Here is a 21059-nt window from a genome sequence, read left to right as displayed (position 1 = left end):
CAAAAATCGATGTGAGGACTGAGAGAACAAAGCTGCATGTCTACAAGTAGAAAAAGTGACCACCTCGTGGAAGGTAGGAGCTGCAGAGAGTTGATTTGGGGAAGAAAAGAGCCATGGGAGCTGTGGAGGGGAGGGAGCCCTGATCGCAGACAGAGAAGCGAAAGAGAAGGAGAGACAGAGTGAAAAAAGAGCAAAAATACACACAGGGACTGCACCAGAAAACTCTTCCCCAAAACCACTGATTGAGAAAAGGAGAAAGTTTAAATACTGCGTTTTTAAATAGTGGAGTGCAGAGCCTAAAGTTTCAGAGGTCAGCACCATCGCCACGGTCATGCCTGGCGGCCTTAGTGATACTCCTGTGGGGAAGGAGGGTGGAGATGAGGGAGTGGGCAACGTGGTCTGAGGACCTCCTGGGTCCCACAGGGAGAAACAGTTTCCCTGCCTGGAGTGCATTTGGTAGAGGTGATATGGCTTCTCTGGGGGCAAAAGACCCTGTGGATGCCATTGAGCTGCCCTCTTCACCAGCATAGGAACAAAGAAGCTGGCTGAGGGCAGAAAACCTTGGAAGCAGCTCTGTGCTATGATTCACCATAAACTCCAAACCGTTGAGCAGTTGTGTGACTGTTTTCTGGGACTAGCCAGCACCGGCCACAGTGCAGTGAGATCCTCCCCGAGAGGATCAGTGCAGGTTCAGCCTCAGGGGGTCTCTTAAGTTTGGAGTTTTAAAATTTAGCTGTGCCTGAGATAAATTACAGGAGTGCTGTACTGCCTGGCAGGCATCCAGCTTAGACACAGACGGGGTGAAGGTGGGGATGTGATGGAAGCCAGGATCACAGGAGGGGTAATTGTTTGCTTGTCTATGAGGGCTTCCTGAGGAGTGATGGGCATGAACTCTCAGTCCTGAGAGGAGAGAGTGGGCTGAAGTCATCCCCCCACAACTCTGTCCCCCAACAACACGGACCAACTTTAGTGAGCAAAACAGCACCACCAAGTGGAAGCCAGAGCTGCTTACACCAAGCCCCACCTCCTTGCTCCCTGCAGGTGCATCTCCACAAGGGCAAGTTCACCAAGAACCAGAACAGCAGGCCCCTCCCACAGAAGACCAGCACAAACTCCTCGCCCACACCAAGTCTACTGGTCATAGAGTGCTGCAAAGCTTCAGCTCTAGGAGAAGCAGGATCTAGCTTCCTTAGGGGGGTTTTCTTGGGTTTTTGGTTTTCCTTTTTGTTTCTAATACAGAAAGAACAATTATTTATTTATTTTATTTTTTAGATCAAACTTCTCTTAACAAGCAGATCAAAACACACCTAGGATCTAGCTTCGTTTATTTTTATTTTATTTTATTTGGACCTTCAAAATGACAAGATGGAGGAATTCACCCCAAAAGAAAGAAAAGGAAGAAGTGACAGGGATTTAATCAAAACAGATATAAACTAGAATTTGAAACAACAGTTATAAGGATACCAGCTGGACTTGAAGAAAAAGCATAGAAGACTCTAGAGAATCCCTTACTACAGAGATAAGGACGGATGAAGCAGAGGAATGAATCAATGATGTAGAAGATAAGATTATAGAAAATAATAAAATAAGAAGAGGGAAAGAAAGGTACTGGATCACGAATGTAGTCATAGGGAACTCAGCAACTCCTTAAAGTGTAATAATATTCATATCATAGAAGTCCCAGAAGATTAAGAGAGAGAGAAAAGGGGGCAGAAGGTTTATTTGAGCAAATTACTGTTGAAAACTTCCCCTAATCTGGGGAAAGAAACAGATATCAAAATCTAAGAAGCACAGAGAACTCCCATTAAATTCAACAAAACTGGCCATCACCAATACATATCATAATCAAAGTCATAAAATACACAGACAAGGAAAGAATCCTGAAAGCAACAAGGGGAGAAAAGTCCTTAACTTACAAGGGAAGACAGATCAGCTTCACAGCAGATCTGTCCACAGAAATTTGGCAGGCCAGAAGAAAGTGGTAGGATATATTCAACATGCTGAATGGGAAATATATGTAACCAAGAATACTTTATCCAGCAAGGCTGTCCTTCAGAATAGAAGGAGAGACAGTTTCCCAGACAAACAAAAAGTGAAGGAGTTCATGACCACTAAACCGGTCCTTCGAGAAATACTAAAGGGGACTCTTTGGGGGGGTGAAGACCAAAACAACAAAGACTAGAAAGGAATACAGAACATTTCCAATAACACCACCTTTACAGGTAACACATTGGCACTAAATTCATATCTATCAATAATCACATGTAAATGGACTAAATGCTCCAAACAAAGGACATAGGATATCAGAATGGATCAAAAAACAAGACCCATGGGGCGCCTGGGTGGCACAGCGGTTGGGCGTTTGCCTTCGGCTCAGGGTGTGATCCCGGTGTTATGGGATCGAGCCCCACATCAGGCTCCTCTGCTGTGAGCCTGCTTCTTCCTTTCCCACTTCCCCTGCTTGTGTTCCCTCTCTCACTGGCTGTCTCTCTCTCTGTCAAATAAATAAATAAAATCTCAAAAAAAAAAAAAAAAGACCTATCTAACATATTCTCTGCTGCTTCTTAGGAGAAAGGGACTGAAACAAGACAAGATTAGAGGCAAGACAACCTATTAGCAGACAGCAAAAGTACCACAAATGAGAAATTAGATGACCTGAACTAAGGAAGAATAATGACGATGGAGAGAATGAGTTAAATTAGAGAAATATTTAAATGATAAAAATGACAGGATTTGGTAGCTCTCTGAAGGTAGAGAATGATGCTAGTCTCTCATTTTACAACAAAGAGTAGATAATGGTAGCACTGACTAAAACTGAATGACTGAAACAGAGGAAGAAGGCAAGTGTGAATGGGGAGGAAATGAATTAATGTTACATATGCTGAGCTTGAGGTATGTGTATGAGTTTGGGTCTGGAGTTCAACAGGGAGTTGTCAACTGGAGCTAGAGATTTGGGAATCATCAGAGAATAGGTGAGTTGAAGTTATGGGAAAGATGATAAAATTGAGAAGGGGCAGGAACTAAGGAACAACTCCCAAGAATGGTGAGAGGAAGAGGTAACTGAAAAAGAGCCTTAAAAATGAGTGAAAAAGAGATAGGAGAAAAACCGAAATAGGATGGTTTCATCAAAGTAAAGAAAAGAATATTTTATAAGTTAACTGAATGTCTAAATAGAATGATGAACACTACAGAATTTGTCTACTAAGCACAACAAAACGAAGGAAGTCATTTATATTGCCCAGAAATACCACTCATATATAATGTCCTCTTATTTTAAACCACATAATTTTTTTTTTTGCTTAAAAAGAAGTAATATATTTAAGGAAAATAACAGCTACTGTAAGCATAATCTTAGCTCTTCAATGTAGCAAAGAACTAATTTTGGGTTTCAGTCATTCTATCTGCCTTGATTATCATCATTTTTCAAGCATTTCAAATGACAGTTTAAAGTCACAGCTTTCGCTTAAGTTCTCACATTCATTCATTCATGCAACAAATATTTACTAAATGCTTATCATGTGAAATCAATGTTTTTTAGGGACTTGGAAGAAAACAAGGAATCACTCAGATATACATTGGGTCCACAGGTTGCTATCTTCTAAGGTTGCAACAGAGAACAAAGCCCTTCAAATCCAATTATCAACATTTTTAAAGGAAAGAGTAATTGGACATCTATTCTCTCTCAGTCAACGTGCTTCTAAAAAACCCCAAATCAAAACTCCACTATCAAACCATCTGAGGTCGTTAAGCGTCTGCCTTCGGCTCAGGGCGTGATCCCGGCGTTCTGGGATGGAGCCCCGCATCAGGCTCCTCCGCTGGGAGCCTGCTTCTTCCTCTCCCACTCCCCCTGCTTGTGTTCCCTCTCTCGCTGGCTGTCTCTCTGTCACATAAATAAATAAAATCTAAAAAAAGAAACCCAGCTGAGGGTGAACACTGGAAGACCATTACTTACTTGAAATGCCTGTGCAAACAGAGGGTGCACCACGGCACAGACTGTAAACTTTATAGTGCTACCGCATGACAGGAAAAAGGGGTGGGGGAACATGGTGCTGTGAAGCCTGCTCAATAATGAAAAACTGATCACATAAGATACGAGAGTTTGGTATGGAAGAAATGTTAGCCGGGAGCTCTTTAAAAAGTGAATTTTTTCTTAGATTCAAAAATGAGGGGCGCCTGGGTGGCACAGTGGTTAAGCGTCTGCCTTCGGCTCAGGGCGTGATCCCGGCGTTATGGGATCGAGCCCCACATCAGGCTCCTCCACTATGAGCCTGCTTCTTCCTCTCCCACTCCCCCTGCTTGTGTTCCCTCTCTCGCTGGCTGTCTCTGTCAAATAAATAAATAAAATCTTTTAAAAAAAAAGAATCAAAAATGAAAATTATATTCTTTACTTCCTAAACGTCTGTGAACTGAAGTTTCTTTTTTTTTAGAGGGGGAGGGGCAGAGGGAGAGGGAAAGAGAGAATCTTAAGCAGGCTCCATGCCTAGCGTGGAGCCAGACACAGGGCTTGATCTCTTGACCCTGAGATCATGAGCTGAGTTGAAATCAAGAGTCAGACACCCAGCTGACTGAGCCACTTAGGCAGCCCTGTGAAATGAAGTTTCTGAAGTCCTGGACAGGTGCCATATCTACCTCATTATACTATTTGAGAACATGAAGTCATTGGCTTTGTTATTTATATTCAATTCATTATTTAAAAAAACTTAGACTTTATAACTCATTAAAACATTTTAAATAGATAACACGTATAAATCTCTGCCTACATTTCTGACTTAATTTCATCAAGATACAATCTAGAAAAAGGGAATAAATAGTTCAAAGTGTGTTGACATAACCGAGACAACCCCCTGACTCTGTAATGATACCAATAAAATGTGAGTAAACCAGATTTCTCCAGTGGGTAATGCATAAATATGTGATGAGTAATTTTCAAAAATAAGACAATTAAGTATTTAGTAAGTATCCTCTCTATGGCATTTGTGTTGGGTTTTGTAAAAGTAATTCAAGGAACCTATAGTCTTCTGGGGAGATATTTACTGGTTGGCCTATGGGTACCATGCTTAGTGCAAGTGATAAAAGAAGACAAACAGGATTCAGATGCCTGCAGAGAAATTCCTTTCCCATAAACTGTCTTAGAGTTAAGGTAATACAAAATGCTCCAAGTTTCTTTTAGGACAAGATACAATATATGTAAAACAATAAGACCCTAAGGGGAAAATCATAAAAGTGAAAAGGATATAATCTAAAGATGGTATCAGACATTTTATTGTTTTCCTAAAGTTACCACGAAAAATTTCTGTAAAGAAATATACTATTCCACTCCCTCCATAAGGTTCTTTGCACATATCCATAAAAACATCAAATCTTTTCAGTCTTCTCTCTTATGATCTTAGTTTCTAACTACACACACTCTGACTCTCTTCAAAAAGTCTAGTCTAAAACAAAACTCAACTTGTGATGTGTTTGTGTAATAAGCTCAACTCAATTTTCTCTTTGAAGAATGAAGAACCCAAATAGTTTAATAAGACTTTTTTGCGTTAATCAACATAGAACTGAGAAAAGATTCCAAGTCCATCTAACAACTAATAAGGTAGTTAAATCTATTCCCTTGGATATACTTCAGGGCAATTGTGGTTTGGGTCTATTAAACTGTCAACATTCTCAAAGAACATTATATAGAAATGATCACAATATAAGATACAACGATTCAAACCAAAGCAATACCTTTCTTGAATTTCCAAAAAGAAAGTTAGCAATTTACCAGAAAATAAGACAACTGGATATTTAACATATCCATTCCACAAACATTTACTAAGCATATTATATAGCAGGTAGGCACTGGGGATACATGTAAAATGATGCAAGTCTGGGAGGAACTGACAGTTTAGAGAAGGAGATATTAAAACAAAATCTACCATTATGACAATGAGACAAGTGTCAAAACAGAACTATAGATGAGTTATTATGGGAAAGGGAAAATCGCCCATTTAAGTGAAAGGCTTCCAGGAGAGAGTAACAAGGTAAATGTACCACCAGGAGTTATTAAGTAAATAACGGAGAAATAGCAAACATTTTACCATGTTCAAAACTCTCCCATCTTAACAAAACAAATAAAAATAACCCCTTTGAATATATCCACATATAGCTTGTGCTCTCTCCTCACATTCGCTCTTGACAGTTTCCTCGTTGCCCTCTCGTTTCTCATCTCACTGTAATCTGCTTCTGATTCTCCAACTACACAAAAGAAACTTCCTTATTATTATTCCTTATACTGTATATAACTAGGAATCCTCAGGAGAATTTATAGCTAACTCATTTTTAGGGGTCAAGATCCTTTTGAAATCATGCTTATGGGCTATGGAACTTCTCATAAAAAAATTTCCTATATCATTTTAGGAGATTCATGGATTCCTACTAATGAACTCTTAAATGACAAATTAAAAAGCCTTGGTCTGAAAAAGCTATTGAAGACTACTGGGGTCATATCATCAGAACACAAGCAAACATGAACCAAACACAGATGTTTAAACAGTATTCTACACTGGGAATGAAAGACATCAACTTTGTTAAAATCCATGCATTCATAATACTAAAAAACAAAAATGCAATCATCTCTGGAGGATGCTAAAAAAAAAATAGTACACTCAATAGGGTGGCTCGCTGGCTCAGTCAGTACAGCATGTGACTCTTGATCTCAGGGTTGTGAGTTCCATGTTGGATGTAGAGATTAGTTAAAAATACTGGGTGCTATACACAAACAACGAATCATGGAACACGACATCAAAAACTAATGAAGTACTGTATGGTGACTAACATAATAAAAAAAAAATAAAATCTTTAAAAAAAACACAAAAAAACAAACAAAACAATCTAGGCAATCATCCACAGCCTCTAATGTCACAAAAAGACACCTGGAATTTGTCTTGTGATGAAAGGTACGTTATACCATCCATGAAGTGTTTTTGCAAAAATAAAAAGAAATAAGAAACGGAGTCTAGGTGTTTAGATCTATCTGCCAGTTTGCAGGAAACACATGGAAACATAACATATTATTAAAGGATGCCATGAGGATGCAATTAGTAAAGTACAAAAGATCCAGATTATTCAACAAGTAAAATGTAAGGGAAGAGGGGAAACCCATAGATTTAAAAGAGAAATAACCACCAAATCCAATGTGTAGACCTTGTCTGGACCCCAAGTCAAACAAACCAACTGTAAGAAACCATTTATAACAACTACAGAGATCTGAACACTGACTTGGTATCTAATGATATTAAAGCAAAACTGTCCATTTAAAAATGGGTCCATAATATTATGGTTATGTTTACTGAACAAATCTTTATCTTTTAGAGATACATACTAAAGACTATATAGATGAAATGATATGATGTTTGGGAGTTGCTTCAAAATAACCCACGGGAGGAGGGAGGATGGAATAGGAAAGAGTATAAATAAAACAAGATTGGCCATGAGTTGATAATTGGTGGGTACATGCAAGTTCATTAAACTCTGCTCTCTATTGTTATATATGGTTGAAATATTCTAAAATAAATAGTTTATTTTTATAAAGCCTTGGTTTGTAACAAAGCGAAACTGAAATATTTCCTTTCCTAAAGTGATGGGAAATAATAAGCAACCTTCCATCTCTGGATGCTGGATGCAGAAGATAGTCTATAATCACTAGTACCAGACGTTCCACTGAATCCTGGAATCTCTATCCTATGAGGCATGATTAAACAGAATCATGATACTCCTCAATGATTGACGTGGGAAAGAAAAACGACATAATCCAAATCTGGGTAACTGACCCTTCCTAAAAAAGATGATGATTTTATGTTTTAAATCCCAGAGGTTCAAAAAGAAGGAAGAACTTTTAGCCAAAGTAAGTTTTGTGTGGAACTTCCAAGAGGACTTCTTAAAAGAGAGAGTGCAGTTCTTCTCTCAACTCTCCATCCTGCTGCCTTATTAAACAAGACTATGATGGCTGCAACCCCTGCAACTTCCTTGAAACATGAACACATGAGCCACATCATCGGACTACAGTGCTGCGAAGTAGGACCTGACCTGCCTACCTTCAGACTTCCTTCTACATGAAAAAATAAAAATAAATGTCTGTCTTAAGCTACTGTGTTATTTGGGGTTTCTTTTCTGTTATACACAGCCAGACCTGATCCTAAGTTATAAAAGAACTAAACATGAATACCTGAAAATAGTGACGTATCATAAGTTACTTTTATTTTCCGGAGGTCAGTGGTATGATGGGTATAATAATGGATGAAATACAAGGACATGAGAAGAGATAAAAGGAAAATAAACACGTCTTTAATGTATTAACTCACGCTTCTGATGCGACAATTGGTGTAAAAAAGGTCTTTACTCTGAATACAGTGCTAAATGCTAAAAAGCTTAAGTTTCTGTATCACATAAAGCCATGGGAGCATTTAACAATCCACTACATACAAACAGTAATATTTCCTTCACTTTCCCTTCCTCTTCTAATAACAACCAGTAACTAAATAGGTACACGAATACATATTATAATAAAAACACAAATACAATAAAGACTGCCTGCTAACCCTTATGTTAAAAGGGAGTACAAAAGGAAAATTATATTAACAACTCTACCTCTCCTACTCTACAACTTCCCACCTTCTAAAAAAAAAAAAAGCTGTCTGAGGAAAAGTCAAGTGACTTACTATAATTAAGCTTCACACTTCCTAGCAATTAAATAAAGGTCTCTATCTGTTTATACGTAATGGTTTCTACTTAGTTCTCAATGTGTGACAAACTAAAAAAATTTATTAAAGAAAGGCAAATTTTTTTTCTGGCCCCAAATTCTAAGAGGAATTCATGACTACAATGACAGTGAGCAACACTATCATACAATACATTATCTTTGAAGCTGCTTTATAAAAACAATACAGATAATCCAATATTGAATTATTATGAAGTTTTAAGAAATAATTGAAATCACAGATTTTTTAAAAGCAATTCTAACTAAAGTTAACAACTGCTAAATACTTAGCTCTCTGGTTCCCCAAAGGTAAAGTCCATGTTTTACTCATCTTTGCATCACCAGCACCTAGCAAAGAAGCATAGCAACCTGGCACACAGCAGGTACTCATTAAATTTTCTTCAGGGGCACCTGGGTGGCTCAGTCGGTTGAGTGTCTGACTTTGGCTCAGGTCGTGATCCCAGGGTTCTGGGATCCAGCCCCACATCGGGCTACCTGCTCAGTGAAGAGCCTGCTTCTCCCTCTCTCTCTCTGCCTGCTGTTCCCCCTGCTTGTGCTCCCTCTCTCTCTCTCTCAAATAAATAAATAATCTAAAAAATAAAAAACAAATAAACCCTGAAAAATAAATAAATAAATATTTCTTGAACCGAATCATTTGTTGATTAAATTTGTCCACCAAACAATACTTCTTTAATGATATTACTTTAAGGTACAGTTACAAATAGTATTATAAATATGTATATAGATGTTTGCCTGAATCTATTCTATTCATTTAGCCATTATTAAATTAAATAGATCGGTAAACAATTTTAGAATACGTTTCTACTGAATTTAATTTACTATGTTCAATTAATTCAATGTATTATGCCTTCTTTTGGCATTAACTTCACCTTCTATTGAGGGCTAGCACCAACAGTTGTCATCTCATGATAAGGGAGATGCATCAGTTACAGCTCTCAGACACTAACAGAGTAGGTCCTTTACAGTCAGTTGAACTATTTTTCTCTTCAGATAAATATTAATTATAGAAATAAGTCTATTTCTATATATCAAGTTTCCTTCATTTTAGCTTTTCAGGTTTATGTAGTAATTATGCATATATATAAAATGTATATTTAAAAACAGTATCTTAAATAAAATAACTATTTTGAAGACTTTATAAAACAAAGTAAAACTTTATACTTCAAAATGTAATACTACTAGTATAATTAGAAGAGCACAGTCAGGGCAAACCAACATAACTCCAAAGCAACTATTTCCCTAAAATAAGGAAAACTAACCAAAGTAACACAAAAAACCTAAATAGCTTATAACTAATTTTGCAGAGATGAAATTCAATAAGGCTATTTAACAGGTAAATGTTTTAAAGTCTGCAAAATAAATAATGAAATTCATATACATAGCCAAACCCCAAAAAAGTAACATTCAAAAATATCTGAAATTCGGCAGTTCCTCAAGAAGTTAAACATAGAATGGGCATGACCCAGCACACCCACTTTTAGCTAAGTACAGAAGAACTAAAGACAGGTATTCAAACAAAAACCTGTACACAAATATCACAGTAGCACTACTCACAAGAGCCAAATGGTAGAAACAATCAAAATGTCTATCAAATGACGACTGGATAAACAAAATGTGGCACAGCCCGTCAATAAAATATTACTGAGCCATGAAGAGAAGTACAACACATACTACCACATGGATGAACCCTGAAAACATTAAGTGAAAGCAGCTAGACCCAAAAGGCCACGTATTGTATAATTTTATTAATATGAAATATCTAGTACAAGCAAATCCATAGAGTAAGAAAGCAGATTAGTGGTTTCTAGGAGTTGGGGAAAGAAGAAAATGGGAGTGATTGCTTAATGGATACAGAATTTCTCTCTGGGCTGATGAATATGTTCTGGAGCTAGATAATGGTGATGGCTGCACAACATATGAATGTACTGAATTGCACATTTAAAAATTGTTAAAAAGGTGAATTTTATGGGTTTTTTTAAAAAAGATTTAATTATTTATTTTAGAGAGAGAGAGTGTACACATGAGCTGGGGGAGGGGCAGAGGGAGAAAGAGAGAGAATCTCAAGCAAACTCAACACTAAGCATGAAGCCTGATGCGGGGCTCAACACCAGGACCCTGAGGACATAACCTGTGTCGAAATCAAGAGTTGGCAACTTAATCAACTGAGCCACCCAGGTGCCCCATGAATTTTATGTTTTATGAGTTTTATATTTAAAAACAATCCAAAATTACCAGATAGATTTGAGAGATATACTCAGAACATTTCATCCTAAAACAACAGAATAATATTCAAGTGCACATGGGACATTCGCCAGAACTGATCACATATTAGGTCACAAAACAAGCCTCAACAAATTCAAAAAGATCAAAGTCACAGCATGCATCTTTTCTGACTACAACGTAATGAAACTGTAGGTCAACCGCAAGAAAATGTCTGGAAAGACCACAAATACATGGAGGTTAAATAACATGCTACTGAACAATGAATGCATCAACCAGGAAACAAAAGAAGAAATTGAAAAGTACCTGGAAACAAATGAAAATGAAAACACAATGTTTTAAAACCTCTGGGACACAGCAAAAGCACTTCTAAGAGGGAAGTTTATAGCAATACAGATCTACCTCAAGAAGCAAGAAAAAATCTCAAATAAACAACCTAACCTTACACCCAAAGAAGCTGGAAAAAAACAAAATGAAACAAAACCCAAAACCAGCAAAAGGAAGGAAACAATAAAGATTAGAGCAGAAATAAATGATATAGAAACTAAAAACAAACAAACAAAAAACCCCAATAGAACAGATCAATGAAAACAGGAACTGGTTCACTGAGAAAAAAAATCAACAAAATTGATTAACCTCTAGCCAGAATTATCAAGAAAAAAAGAAAAAGGACGCAGCTAAATAGAATCACCAAGGAACCAACATCACAGAAATACAGCTATAAGAGAATATTATGAAAAGCTATATGCCAACAAAATTGGACAACTTAGAAGAAATGGATAAATTCCTAGAAACATAAACTACAAAAACTGAAACAAGAAGAAACAGAAAATTTGAACAGACTGATTACCAGCATAGAAACTGAATCAGTAATCAAAAAACTCACAACAAACAAAAGTCCAGGACCAGATGGCTTCACTGGTGAATTTTAACAAATATTTAAAGAAGAATTAATACCAATTCTTCTCAAACTATTCCCAAAAGTGGAAAAAGAAAGAATATTTCCAAATTCATTCTATGAGGCCAGCATTACCCTGATACCAAAACCAGACAAAAAAATCACCAAAAAAAAGAAAGAAAAAAGAACTACAGGCCAATATCTCTGATGAATATAGATGTAAGAATCAATAAAATATCAGCAAACCAAATCCAACAATGCACTAAAAAATATCATTCACCACTATCAAGTGGGATATACGCCTGGTTTGCAAGGGTGGTTCAATATTAGCAAATCAATCATTGTGATACGCCATATTAATAAAAGAAAGGATAAGAACCATGTGATCATTTTAATAGGTATGGAAAAAGCATTTGTCAAAGTACAACCACCATTCATGATAAAACCCTCAACAAAATAGGTTTAGAGGGAACATACCTCAACATAATAAAGGCCATCTACGAAAAACCCAGAGCTAACATCATCCTCAATGGGGAAAAACTGAGAGCCTTTCCCCTATGGTCAGGAACAAGACAAGGATATCCACTGTCACCACTTTAATTCAACATAGTACTGGAAGTCCTAGCCACAGCAATCAGACAACAAAAAGAAGTAAAAGGCATCCAATTCGATAAGGAAGAAGTAAAACTTTCACTATTTGCAGATGACATGATACTATATATAGAAAACCTGAAAGACCACCCAAAAACTGCTGGAACTGATAAATGATTTCAGTAAACTTCCAGGGTACAAATATTAACATTCAGAAATCTGTGGCATTTCTTTCTTTCTTTCTTTCTTTCTTTCTTTCTTTCTTTCTTTCTTTCTTTCTTTCTTTTCTTTCTTTCATGGCATCTCTACATACCAATAATAAAGCAGCAGAAAGAGAAATTAAGAAAACAGTCCCATTTACAACTGCACCAAAAATAATAAGATGCCTAGGAATAAATCTAACCAAAGAGGTGAAAGGCCTGTCCTCTGAAAACTAAAACACTAATGAAAGAAAGTGAAGATGACACAAAGAAATGGAAATACATTCCATGCCTATGGATTGGAAGAATAAATATTGTTAAAATATCCATACTACCCAAAGCAATCTACATCTTTAATGCAATCCTTATCAAAATACCAACAGATTTTTTCACAGAACTAGAATAAACAATCTTAAAATTTGTATGGAACTACAAAAGATCCCAAATACCCAAAGCAATCCTGAAAAGTGAAAGCAAAGCTGGAGGTATCACAATTCTGGACTTCAAGTTATATTATAAAGCCATAGCAATTAAAACAGTATGATACTGGGGGCGCCTGGGTGGCACAGCGGTTAAGCGTCTGCCTTCGGCTCAGGGCGTGATCCCGGCGTTATGGGATCTAGCCCCACATCAGGCTCCTCTGCTATGAGCCTGCTTCTTCCTCTCCCATTCCCCCTTTGTGTTCCCTCTCTCGCTGGCTGTCTCTATCTCTGTCAAATAAATAAATAAAATCTTTAAAAAAAAAAAAAACAGTATGATACTGGCACAAAAACAGACACATAGATCAATGGAACAAAACAGAAAACTCAGAAATAAACCCACAACTATAGGTCAATTAATCTTTGGCAAAGCAGGAAAGAATATCCAATGGGAAAAAGACAATCTCCTCAACAAATGGTGCTGGGAAAACTGGACAGCAACATGCAAAAAGAATGAAACTGGGCCACTCTCTTACACCATTCACAAAAATAAATTCAAAATGGATTAAGAACCTAAATGTGAGACCTGAAACCATAAAAATCCTAGAAAAGAACACAGGCAGTAACTTCTTTGATCAGCCATAGCAACTTATTTCTACATATGTCTCCTGAGGCAAGGGAAAGAAAAGCAAAAATAAACGACTGGGCATACATCAAAATAAAAAGCTCCTGGCACAGTGAAGGAAACAGTCAACAAAACTAAAAGACAACCTACAGAATGGGAGAAGATATTTGCAAATGATATTTCCATTAGTATCCAAAATATGTAAAGAATTTATACAACTCAAGACCCAAAAAACAAATAATCCAATTAAAAAATGGACAGAAGACATGAATAGACACTTCTCCAAAGAAGACATCCAGATGGCCAACAGACACATGAAAAGATGCTCAACATCACCCATCATCAGGGAAACGCAAGTCAAAGTGACAATGAGATATCACCTCAACCTGCCAGAATGGCTAATAACAAAAACACAAGAAACGAGTGTTGGCATGGATGTGGAGAAAAAGGAAACCTCTTGCACTGTTGGTGGGAATGCAAACTGGTGCAGCCACTCTGGAAAACAGTATGGAAGTTCCTCAAAAAGTTAAAAATAGAACTACCCTATGATTCAGCAACCGCACTACTGGATATTTGCCCAAAGAATATAAAATTGTAATTCAAAGGGATACATGCACCCCTATATTTATAGCATTACTTACAATAGTCAAGATATGGCATCAACCCAAGTGCCCATCAATTGACGAATGGATAAAGAAGATGTGGTATGTGTGTGTGTGTACATACATATATATTGGAATATTTACTCAGCCATAAAAGAATGAAATCTTGCCATTTGCAATGATATGGGTGGAACTAGAGTATTAAGTTCAGTAAAATGAGTCAGAGAAAGACAAATACCATATGATTTCATTCACATGTAGAATTTAAGAAATAAAGCAAATAAGCAAAGGGGAAAAAAAGAGAGAAAGAGCCAAACCGAGAAACAGACTCTTGACTATACAGAATATACTGATGGTTACCAAAGGGGAGGTAGATGGGGGGATGGACGAAATACATGGTGGGGATTAAGGAGTACAACTGCCTTAAAGAACACCAGGTGATTAAAATAAAAACTTTAAAAAAAAACCCAAAATTCACAACTCAAGTATAAAATATTATGCTTGTTTATTAATAACCTTTAACTCCTCAGATTGTATCATAATTTGCATAAAATACCAATCTGCTTATGTTTAAAATAAATGATCACTTCATACCCTTAGGTAAAAGATTTTACCAAAAGATCAAATTGAAGTACACACAAAAAATATCTTCCCCAGTAACAAGGCCTTTATACACCTACAGGTGTTCTTTCATGTAACTCATAATAACACAAAAACAAAGCTTTTCACCAAAAGGGAATGGTTAATTATTTAATACAATATTTTAAATGTCTTTAAATGAAAACTACAAAGACTATGGAACAATAAATAAACATTGCTGGGGCGCCTGGGTGGCACAGCGGTTAAGCGTCTGCCTTTAGCTCAGGGCGTGATCCCGGCGTTATGGGATCGAGCCCCACAACAGGCTCTTCTGCTATGAGCCTGCTTCTTCCTCTCCTACTCCCCCTGCTTGTGTTCCCTCTCTCACTGGCTGTCTCTATCTCTGTCGAATAAATAAATAAAATCTTTTAAAAAATAAATAAATAAATAAATAAACATTGCTAATATAATAGTTATTGTTATCATAGTATTAATGCTGTTAATATCAAGATATATATATTAACATTAATTTAAAATGATGGGATATCACACTTTGAATAACCCTATGATTACTACTATATAAAATATTTATGCATATAGATAGGGTGGAGGCATAAAGGCTGACAGTTCGCTCTTCTTTTCACATTTTTGTATTATCACTTTAAAATTTTTTAAAACAAAAGTCTTCAGAGCGATTTTCGCTTATCTTTACCTTATTATTGGTTAAAAACCTGAAAAGAACAGACTCATAAGGGAAAAAAAAAACCTTTATTTCATTATCATCTTCTTTTACATATATATGATTTACTACTAATAAAAATTAATAGTCATTGATCTCAAAACATTTCCAAAGGACTGAATATTTGTCTCCCCAATTTTTAGAGTATTATGTATACTACATAGTCTAAGAATCAGAATTATAAAGACATACCTTTTCGTAAAGGTTGTGGCATCATTAAGATCTGGATGAGCAAAAGAGATGTAACGTCATGATAAAGAATTGGAACCTCAAGCTGTTGTTCTTCATTTCCCTGCCTAAAAGAAAAATGCATAATCACTTTAGACAATATTGTATAGCTTTTCTACTTCATTTTATATTTCCCATGTAGGTCTATGGAACAGAAATCAAACTTTCATAAACAAATGAGAAATCTCAAAAGAAAAAGTTAGGGGCCATATTTTTTACTTAAAAATATAATCTTTTGTATTCATATATTCCCCTGACTCTGCCTAATATGAAAAAAATTACATAGAAAATTTATTAGATCTTACTTAAGTAAACAATTGGGATACATTAACTTGATATGTCTTTTTGATCTCTTAAACTACAGAAATCAAATGAAGGATTAATTGGAACTTTAGAGGATTAGTTTCACTATAAATGGAGTGGATATAGGATACTTGCTATCATAAACTTTGCACTACAGAGTTAAATATTCACATTATTAAAAAAGAACAGGTACAATTCACAAACAAGTTATACTGAAAAGGCATGATTTATATTTTTAGTTAACAAGTTGTTTCAATTTTATGACTATCATAAAAATTCAAAAAATCTTTAAAATTTTCAAAGTTTCAAGAAAAAGATAATGATAGTCGAAGCAGAACTTAAAACACACCATAAAAGACAAAGTAGTAATTTGTTAGGAATGTGTAGTACTATGAGAAACACAGAACATGTTCTAAAAGCAGATCTCATTCTAGATCTATAATTTTTAAAACCCTGTAGAAGGATACATTTTTTTATCACAGGTTTAATTTTTAATGTCAGAAAACAAAAGCAAATCTTAAGCTTCTAGAATTGACTAATTTTGAAACTATACTTCAGACTAGATTTAGGATGGACAAAAATTGTTCAACCCTTTTATTAGGTTCCATCATTCAACAATTTCTGAATACTTACTATATGTCAGGCACTGGACACACTGGTAAGTAAACCAATGCCTGCTGCTCTGAAGCTTTTAAGGGCCAGAGGAAGACAGCTCTTTAAATGGCTCCATTCTCCACAAATATCCCTTTAATTTACTTGTCTTTCTCTTCAAAGTTAACTTTCCATTAATGCTATGAAACCGACTTTTGTCTGTCCAGTCTTTCTTTTTATAAGCCCAAAGTTCTTTTTTAAAAAATGGCGGAGGGGCTACCATTTGCTCATCTATTATTTAAATCCCCTCCAAAAATGGTTTTCCACATGGCCAACAATGATCTCCTAATTACAAATATCTTGTTGACCTTTAATTCTGCATATAGTTGAACATTTCTGTCTGGAAAATTCTCTTGGCTTTTGTGAAACACTCTCCCACGTTCCCTTCCCTCTGATTACTCAAGTTTTCTTGACAAGTTTTTCTTCCTCTGACTAACCTAGAAATGGTACTGTTTCCCAAGGCTCCAATTCCCACTCTCTTTTAATATAAATATAGGACTCCTTTTGAAAGACTTCCTATATCCAGTAGGAAAAAACAGTCTCTTCAATAAATGGTGCTGGGAAAATTGGACAGCTACATGCAAAAGAATGAAACTTGACCACTCTCTCACACCATACACAAAGATAAACTCCAAATGGATGAAAGACCTCGATGTGAGACAGGAATCCATCAAAATCCTAGAGGAAAGCATAGGCAGCAATTTCTACGACATCGGCCACAGCAACCTTTTTCACGACACATCTCCAAAGGCAAGAGAAACAAAAGATAAAATGAACTTGTGGGACTACATCAAGATAAAAAGCTTCTGCACAGCCAAGGAAACAGTCAAAAAAACTAAGAGGCAGCCCACGGAATGGGAGGATATATTTGCAAATGATGCTACAGATAGAAGACTGGTATTCAAGATCTACAAAGAACTTCTCACACTCAATACACAAGAAACAAATAAATCATAAAATGGGCAGAAGATATGAACAGACACTTTTCCAATGAAGACATACAAATGGCTAACAGACATATGAAAAAATGTTCAAAATCATTAGTCATCAGGAAAATTCAAATCAAAACCACACTAAGATACCACCTTACACCAGTTAGAATGGCAAAAATTGATAAGGCAATAAACAACAATTGCTGGAGAGGATGTGGAGAAAGGGGATCCCTCCTACACTGTTGGTGGGAATGCAAGTTGGTACAGCCACTCTGGAAAACAGTGTGGAGGTCCCTTAAAAAGTTAAAAATTGAGCTACCCTATGATCCAGCCATTGCACTACTGGGTATTTACCCCAAAGATACAGACGTAGTGAAGAGAAGGGCCATATGCACCCCAATGTTCATAGCAGCATTGTCCACAATAGCTAAATCATGGAAGGAGCTGAGATGCCCTTCAACAGATGACTGGATTAAGAAGATGTGGTCCATATATACAATGGAATATGACTCAGCTATCACAAGGAACGATTTCTCAACATTTGCCGCGACATGGGCGGCACTGGAGGAGATAATGCTAAGTGAAATAAGTCAAGCAGAGAAAGACAATGATCATATGGTTTCTCTCATCTATGGAACATAAGAACTAGGAAGATCGGTAGGAGAAGAAAGGGATAAAGAAAGGGGGGTAATCAGAAGGGGGAATGAAGCATGAGAGACTATGGACTCTGAGAAAAAACTGAGGGCTTCAGAGGGGAGAGGGGTGGGGGAATGGGATAGGCTGGTGATGGGTAGTAAGGAGGGCACGTATTGCATGGTGCACTGGGTGTTATACGCAACTAATGAAACATCGAACTTTACATCAAAAACCAGGGATGTACTGTACGGTGACTAACATAATAAAAAAATATTACTATTAAAAAAAAGACTTCCTAACCCATGACTTCAATCACCAGCTATACATTGATGACTCCCAAGTCTGTATCTTTGGCTATGACTCTCTTAAACTCTTTATCTGAATATTCACCACCTCCACTTGTCTATCTAACAGGCAGCTCAACCTGAGCATGTGTGAAACTGAACTCATGATCATCCTACTCTATTCTACACAAACAATCCCCCCAGCCGCAACCAATCTACTCTCCCTTCTATGTTCTTAGTCTTGATGTGGCTTATTTATTATAACCTCTAGCATTTAGCACAATGTCTGAATGTAATATAATATACACACATTAAAAATATAATGAATAAATAAGGAAGGTTCTTGGGGATATCCTGAACCTATCTTCTCTTACTCATCCCACATTTAATTGTCAGTAAGTCCTAACAACTCTCTTTATTCTTCTTTGTCATCTCTATAGCCACTGCCTTCTCACTACTCAATCTCCCCAATTTTATGTTCTCCCAATTCATCCTCTACACTGTTTAGTGCCCTGGAAAAAAGAAAAAAAGAAAACCTTTCACAGAAACTATATCTTGTTTGCCATGATTTCCCTGATGCCTTGATTAAAAGAGTTTATAAAAGCCAGCTGAATAAATTTAAAAATGAATGGATGGCTGGATGGACAAACAGGTGGAAAAAGAGACAAAAACTAGACAGCTAAGACTATAGAGCATAAAGAGAGAGATAAAATGCACTGAGGGAAGAACATCATAGAAAATTACGAACTTAATGAGATTAGGGCCTATAAATCCTACACGTATTTGTATTTCTCTGGTTTTACCACAGCTCCTTTAGTGAAATGAACAAAATGACTCAAAAGGAAATAGGCAAAGAGGATAAAACCCATTCTGAAAGAGTAAGAGGAAAGTAACACTGAAAAATCCTTGCTGACCTATGGATAAAAAAGAAAGTGGTAAGAAACGGGTTCATTAAAAACTACTTAGAATAAAAATAATTTTGGATTATCAAACTATTGCATTATATCTAACAGCTGACAAAAGACTCATACTTAGAATTTAAAGGAACTTTATGGATCCATTTTAAACTAGCCCAAGCTTACCCCTATGCAAAGATACATTTTCTGGACAAAAATCAAAGAGGCTTAAGAACTTCTTGCATTGTGACCTAAAGGCTAACAAATTACAGAGCTTTTAGGTATAGAAAATAAAAGTATCCTCAAATGAGTAAATTAAATATAGTTTCTTAAAATAGGGATATTATAAGCAACTGAAAAGTTTAAAGGGCTAACATAAGTCTAGATTCTCATTTATTTTATTATGTGTCAACAATTTTTTTGTAATAGAAGCAATCTTTCTCAAATTTAGAGATTAGTTTTGCTATTATTACTTATTTATTATTATTGCAGTGACCTTCAAGTATTATTTAAAATCAGTCTCAATCTCCACATGCATAGGAAACTATACTTCAGATTATATCTATTATAATTATTCACATATACTTGTTAAAAATTTAGCAATCTTTATATTAAATACAATTGAGAATGTATAATTAAGAAATGTTTCAAAACTACAATGATACAAAAAAGAATTTTAAAAAATGGGGAATGTTCTGTGGTCCCTGACTGGATCAGTTGGTAAAGCATGCAACTGTTGCTCCCGGGGTCATGAGTTCAAGTCCCATGTTGGGCGTAATAATTACTTTTAAAAAAATGGGGAATGTTTTTAGTTTGGAAACTCTCTATTATAATTATTTTCCCAAGATTAATTTATGAATTTAAAATAATTCTAATCAAAATCACAAGTGAAGGGAGGGGCTTAGAAAATGGTTCTAAAGATCATCTGGAAAAATTAGCAGGTGAGAATAGTAAAGAAAAATTAGGAAGTAGGGGATGGGGCTGGGGGGTGGAAGAAATGAGAGAAGCCTAATCTAACCAGAGACACATATAACATACCTCATCAATAAGTGAACCAGAATGGTTCTATCATAGTCATAGGTTTGTAGGTCAATAGAACAAAGTGGAAAGTCCCTCATCAGGACCATAACATACAAACATTAAGTATATAAGAAATGGGAAAATAAATTTTAAATCTTCATGCATTACTACTGATGAAAATAAATTCCAATACTTTAAAAAATCATCCCATAAGAAAATTCTAAAAAGAATATATGAGTAGGTATTGCAAACTCCAAGGCAGGAAACACACTGTAATACAGGTTCTAAAGGTAAACACCAAAACTTGGATGGGCTAGACAGGTGTTATAAGTAGGAAAGTAACCAGAAAAAGTAAGAAATATAGGACCTGATTGGTTTGGCTACATGAAATTTTCAAACATTAATATGTCAAGAAAAGTAATATAAAATTAAAAGGCAAACATATTTTGGGAAAAAGTTTCCAACCTATGAAAAAATAAGGTTT

The 21059-nt window shown here is 36.0% G+C and overlaps 1 protein-coding gene across 6 annotated transcripts in view; it reads right to left on the bottom strand.

Annotated features, from left to right (window-relative positions):
• Positions 1-21059, bottom strand: part of UBR3 (ubiquitin protein ligase E3 component n-recognin 3) — a 238463-nt gene that overhangs the window by 29345 nt on the left and 188059 nt on the right. For all 6 annotated transcript variants that reach the window (XM_034654712.1, XM_034654714.1, XM_034654715.1 and 3 more), the window contains one exon: positions 15818-15921. In XM_034654712.1, the coding sequence (XP_034510603.1) occupies positions 15818-15921 (104 nt within the window). The remainder of the gene's footprint in view (positions 1-15817; positions 15922-21059) is intronic.

This window comes from Ailuropoda melanoleuca, chromosome 2, assembly GCF_002007445.2.
Source record: "Ailuropoda melanoleuca isolate Jingjing chromosome 2, ASM200744v2, whole genome shotgun sequence".
Taxonomy (NCBI): domain Eukaryota; kingdom Metazoa; phylum Chordata; class Mammalia; order Carnivora; family Ursidae; genus Ailuropoda; species Ailuropoda melanoleuca.
The sequence above is the reverse complement of the archived record's forward strand: the minus strand, read 5'-3'. Positions and strand labels throughout refer to the sequence as shown.